General features: G+C 67.6%; 1 protein-coding gene across 2 annotated transcripts in view; it reads left to right on the top strand.

The window, feature by feature from the left end:
* EVA1B (eva-1 homolog B) overlaps nucleotides 1–1438 on the top strand; it is a 2951-nt gene extending 1513 nt beyond the window's left edge. The window contains exons 2-3 of one of the 2 annotated variants that reach the window (XM_017828331.1): nucleotides 404–520; nucleotides 621–1438. In XM_017828331.1, the coding sequence (XP_017683820.1) occupies nucleotides 404–520; nucleotides 621–1045 (542 nt within the window). In that variant the 3' untranslated portion in view covers nucleotides 1046–1438. Of the gene's footprint in view, nucleotides 1–400; nucleotides 521–620 lie in introns of both variants that reach the window. The other variant, XM_017828332.1, reaches the window with a different exon arrangement.
* Nucleotides 1439–5241: the final 3803 nt, after the last annotated feature.

The raw sequence follows: 5241 nt of genomic DNA, 5'->3' as shown, positions 1-5241 counted from the left end.
GTGTGTGTGTGTTGGAGCACACGTGTGCACATGAGCACAGGCAGCTCCGGCTCCCACGAGCACAGGGATGTGTGCTGGGATCCCGCCCTGCCCCGTGACCCATCCCGTGGCCAGGGCAGGGGCCGGAAAGCCTGGCCCAGTGCCACGGATCCGCCTGATGCTGTGTCCAGGAGGAGCCGTATCCGTCCTGGTCCCTCAGGAAGGACGGAGGGCGGTGGAGTGGGATGGCTCCAGTTCAGCATCTGTGGGATTCCAGCCCCGGATGGAGCAGCCCAGCCCAGGAACGAGCCCTGCTCAGCGAGGAGCCCCTGGGTGCACCCAGGCACAGCCTTGAAAGGGACCGTGGGATTTGTGGGGGTTCCCAGCCCCCTGTAGAGCCTTGCTCAGCCCCCCCATCCCACAGATGCCGAGTGTGTGCCATCCCTGGAGCCGCTGAGAACCGCTGGGCACGGGATGGAGAGTCGCCGGAGGGACATGGAGCTGCTCAGCAACAGCATGGCCGCGTACGCCCACATCCGAGGTGAGCCAGGGCGTGTCCGGGGCACTCCAAGGCCACCCCAGGGCCAGTGTGGGCCCTCAGCAGCACAGACCGGTCCCTCACCCCCTCTGCTCTCCCACAGCCAACCCCGAGAGCTTCGGGCTCTACTTCGTGCTGGGCGTGTGCTTCGGGTTGGTGCTGACCCTGTGCCTGCTGGTGCTGCGCTTGTCCTGCCGGTCCCCCCCGCGCCCCCCGGCCCGGCCCGGCCACCCCAGCGAGGACGAGGAGGAGGATGACGAGGACGAGGATGAAGAGGAGGACACCATCGACCGCGCAGCGTCCGAGTCGCTGCTGCCGGTGACCGAGATCCCTCTGGAGAGCCACGGCCCCGGGGACGGGGCTCTGGCTGTGAACGTGTTCGCGTCGGCGGAGGAGCTGGAGCGGGCGCAGCGGCTGGAGGAGCGCGAGCGCATCATCCGCGAGATCTGGCGCAACGGGCAGCCCGACATCCTGGGCTCCGGCACCATCGGCTCCGTCGGCACCCTGGGCCGCGTCCACTACTACTGAGCCCCGGCACGGGGGCAGCCGCCCTGGCACGGTGCCTGCTCCCCCCAGAGCCGATCCCACACCGTGCCAGGAGGGACCGGCAGGACACGGGGGCCGCTTGTGGCCCCTGCACCGGCGGAGCCGCCCTGGGCTGTCCCTGCACCAAGGACAGCATGGCCGGGGCTGGACTCTCCCGCAGCACCGCGGGACACGATGCACTTTGAGCCATTGGTACGAGGCTGGCACCAGCCAAGCAGCCCCAGGACACGCAGGGACAGGGATGGGGACAGGGCTGACCTTGCTGGCCCATCTCAGCCGGGATGGGTGGGGGGTCACCCTGTGGGGCAGGGTCGGGCTGTGCGTCCGTGTGAGCCCTGGGCTCCTGCCCCACAAACATGGTGCTGTTATACACAAGCTGGAGCCCAGTGTGGTGGGGTCCTGAGTTTTGGGGGGCCCTGGACACAGGGATTGTCTCAGCCCCTCCCCAGGCCAATTCCCTCTTTGGCCCCACTAAATTTAGCCGGATCTTTTCCGGCACCGCCCACCATGACCCAGCGCCCTCCCAGTGGGACCAGGGCGGATGTTCCCGCTGGGCTCTGGGATGGCCGCTGCTCCCCAGGGATGTGGCTGCTCCCACGAGGCCGAGCCACATCCTGCCCTGCTCCCAGCCCCAGCACAGCCCCACAGGGTGCAGGGGCCCCACTGCCCCCTCCCCAGCAGCTTTATAAAAATAGCTTCTTCCCAGGCTGGTCCCCCCTGCCGCCAGCGCCAGCAGGATCCAGATGTTTTCCAGATGTTCTCCAGTGGCTGGAGGCCAGGATGTGCTGGGGCTGGGACTGGAGCTGGCCTGGGAAACTATGTGGGGGCTGGAGGAGGAGGAGGACGAGCAGGAGGAGGAGGAAGAGGAGGCCCTGTCCCAGCCTTGCTGTGGGCCCTGGCAGGACCCCCTGTGCCATGCTGGGACCCCCTGTGCCCGGCAGGACCAGCCCAGCCCCACAGGGACATGGGAGCCCACAGCAGCTCCCTGAGCAGCCCCCACACAGAGATCCATGCCCAAAATAGTTTATCATAAACAATTTCTATACCCTCAGGGGCAGTTGTGCTGCAGGGAGCAGTACCTGGACACAGGGTGGGCATTTTGTGCCCAGTGAGTGCAGATCCAGGCTGGGGGCAGCGGCCCCCACGGCACTAACAGGACAGCCCCTTCCTCAGCCGCTCGATCTCTGCCTGTGGGGAGAGGCTGTGAGTGCTGGGGGGCACGGGGGCACCGGGACGGGGCAGCCCCTGCCGGGACTCACCTGCAGTGCCTGGCGCTGGCTCCGCTCCTGGCACAGCTCCAGCCGCAGGTCCTGCAGGTCCCGCCTGCAACGCGCCCGGACGGCTCAGCCGGGGCCAGACCCGGCAGGGAACGGCCTGAGGGAGTCACTGGGGACCCCCCGACCCCCCCATCCCCACTCACAGGTGCTGGACTCGCATCAGGTCCACGAGGATGTGCAGGGTCCGCACCTCGGCCTTCAGGTCCTCCAGGGCCAGCAGCCTCCCCTCCGGCCCCTCCGCCTGCCCCGCGCTGGGGACGGGGACGCAGAGCCTGGTGGGGGGCAGCCCCCAGGGCTGCTCCACCCCACAGGGACCCCCTGCACTCCCCAGGACAAGGCTGGGTGGCCGCTGGCCGGGTACCCGTGGCCGTGTGGCCGTGGGGTGGCTCAGCCTGGCCGTGGTCACCAACACCGCGTTGAAGCCGTCGGCATCTGCCAAGGAAAGAGCGGGAATCGGTGTCTGGCACCAGGCAAGGTCCGGCCCCCCCGCAGCCCCTCGTGTGGCCCCTGCACCCTACCTGGGTCACCGGTTCTGCTCTGTCCCATGTCAGCCGTGGCGCTGGGCTGGGGGTCACCAGGCCTGGGGACAGCAGAGGTGTGAAATGGCACAGCCAGTCCTGCTCCAGGGCCCAGAGATGGCCGTGGGCATGGCCCTGGTGCTGGGACATCGCTGTGGCCCCAGACACTCCAGCACGGCCACATGTGTCTTACTTGGTGGCCAGCACAGGGACTGGTTTGGCCTTGGCAGGGACAGGGGGAGCAGGAGCCATCCTCTTGGCGAGCGGGAGCTTGGCCGGCTCCATCCTCAGCGGTGCTGGGAGCTCTGGGGAGAGGAGGCAGGAGCGGGGCTGGGGCTGGGACCGGCACTGCCAGGCGAGAGCGGGGCAGGAAGCTCTTCCTGCCCCAGCATGGGGGGCCTGTCCCAGGCACATCCCCGTCCCTCCCTCTCCCCCAGCCCAGGACTCACCTGGGGGCTCCCCGTCCTCGGCCTCCCTGTCCTTCGCTGTGGTTCCAACTGCCAGGGAGCAAAAGGGTTCCTTAGGCTCTGGGGAAGGACCTTCTCCCAGCCCCACACCAGCCCCACACAGGCCCTGCTGCGGGCGGCACTTCCTCTGTGCAGCAGAGCAGGGGAAGCACGGGCAGGATGTCATCCCACCCCCACGGCACAGCAGCATCCCCGTCCCACCGAGCCCGGGGGGCACAGCAGGGCAGGCCCACCAGCCGGCGGGTACAGGGCACCAGGCCATGGGCAGGTGCCCATGGACCACCCTGTCCTCATGCCCAGCCCTGGAGCAGCTCGGCCAAGCACAGGGGCTGCTGTTGGGGTGGTTCCCACGCACAGGACCCCCAGAGCTGTGGCATCTCCCTCCTACCTGCCCTCCTGCTCCCTCCTGCCTCTGCCCACGAGGTCGAGCCGTGCCCTGCCGGGCTCCCCTGGCCCTGCACTGTGCACGTGATGCCAGAGGAAATCAGCTCCGTGCTGGGAAGGAAGTCGAAGCAGAGAGAACCTGGGTGCTGGTCCACACCACATCCCTGTGCCCCACAGGGTTCCCCCTGCACCCATCCCGGGCGGGTCCCTGGCTGCCCCAACCCACCTCACACCCACCTGCGGGGCTGCCCGGCCATCCTGGTGGGACATGGGGGCTCCTGGGGCCGGATGGACACCGGGGCCAGACATGCCTGGGCTCGGTGTCCTGGGATGGCATCGCTGGCATCAGCTGTGGGAGAGAGGTTGGGTGAGGATGGGACTGGAGGGCACTGGGTGCTGGGACTGCAGGTGGGGACCAGTGTCACGGCACAGCCCTGCAGAGCCGTGTCCCCCCCGGCCACCCTCAGCACGGAGCCCCCAACTCACCTTTTCCCCACACGGGGCAGGGCTGGGCCCTCTGTGCCAGTGTGGGGTCTCAGCCTTGGCATCCCTGCACAGCTGAGCCCCAAACGCTGGGGAGAGCCAGGGCTGGCACAGTGTGGAGCGAGGCACCACAGCTGGCCCCTGGTGACAGCTCACAGCCATCCAGGGTGACAGTGCTTCTGTCACCTTGGGCTGGAGGGGAAGTGAAACCCAAACCGCGGAGGGGCCGAAACCCACAGACCGCGAGCGCAGGGGGTGGTGTGGCCACGGTCCCTCCACGGGCCAGGATGTCAGTGTGACACTGTGACACCACTGCTCCGGCCGGGCCTGGCCAGCACCTGGCCCAGGAGGCAGCAGATATTCCTTTTGGCCAAACTCATCCGACCCAGCAATCCTGAGCCCCGAGCAGGGGTTGGGGATCGGCCGCGGGCAGAGAAGGGCGATGGAGGGGAGGTTTCATTGCTGCAATTCCCAGGGTGACCCCTCAGGGAACTGGGAACACCGGGCCCCCCTTTCCCTAGGTCAGCTCGAGGTCAAGCATGAGGTGAAGCAGCCACGGTTACCCCACACCTCTGTCCCGACAGCTCTTGGCCGTCACCCCACAGCGCCGGGAAAGCTGCTCTGCCCCTGGGCATCCCCTGAACCGCCCCAAGGCCACACACCCAGCACCCAGCTCGGCTGTGGGAAGGGATGGAGCTGCTCCCGTGCGTGGGTGACACAAGCCCTGCTGGCAGCAGGCCAGGGAAGGGCCCGTGGCTGTGTCACCTCTGTCCCCAGGCAATTAGGGACAAAACAGGGGCTGAAAGGTCTATTAACGCATAAAACCCAACAGGGAGTTGCTTTCATACCTGAGTCAGGCCAGCACAAACCCCTGGTTTGTGCCCCTGCTGCTCTGTGACAGTGAGGGCACCCGGCTGGGCTTCCCCTTCCACCCCTGGTGTCCCTCCAACCTCTCCTCCAGGACCACTGTGTCCCTCAGCTCCCCTGCAGCTCCAGGCACTTGGCTCTTCTGGCCTCCTCTGGCAACTCAGGACACAAACCAAGCAGAG

This window comes from Lepidothrix coronata, unplaced genomic scaffold (genome assembly GCF_001604755.1).
Source record: "Lepidothrix coronata isolate B3197 unplaced genomic scaffold, Lepidothrix_coronata-1.0 Scaffold147, whole genome shotgun sequence".
NCBI classification, from domain to species: Eukaryota; Metazoa; Chordata; class Aves; order Passeriformes; family Pipridae; genus Lepidothrix; species Lepidothrix coronata.
This window is presented reverse-complemented; position numbering and strand designations above follow the sequence as displayed.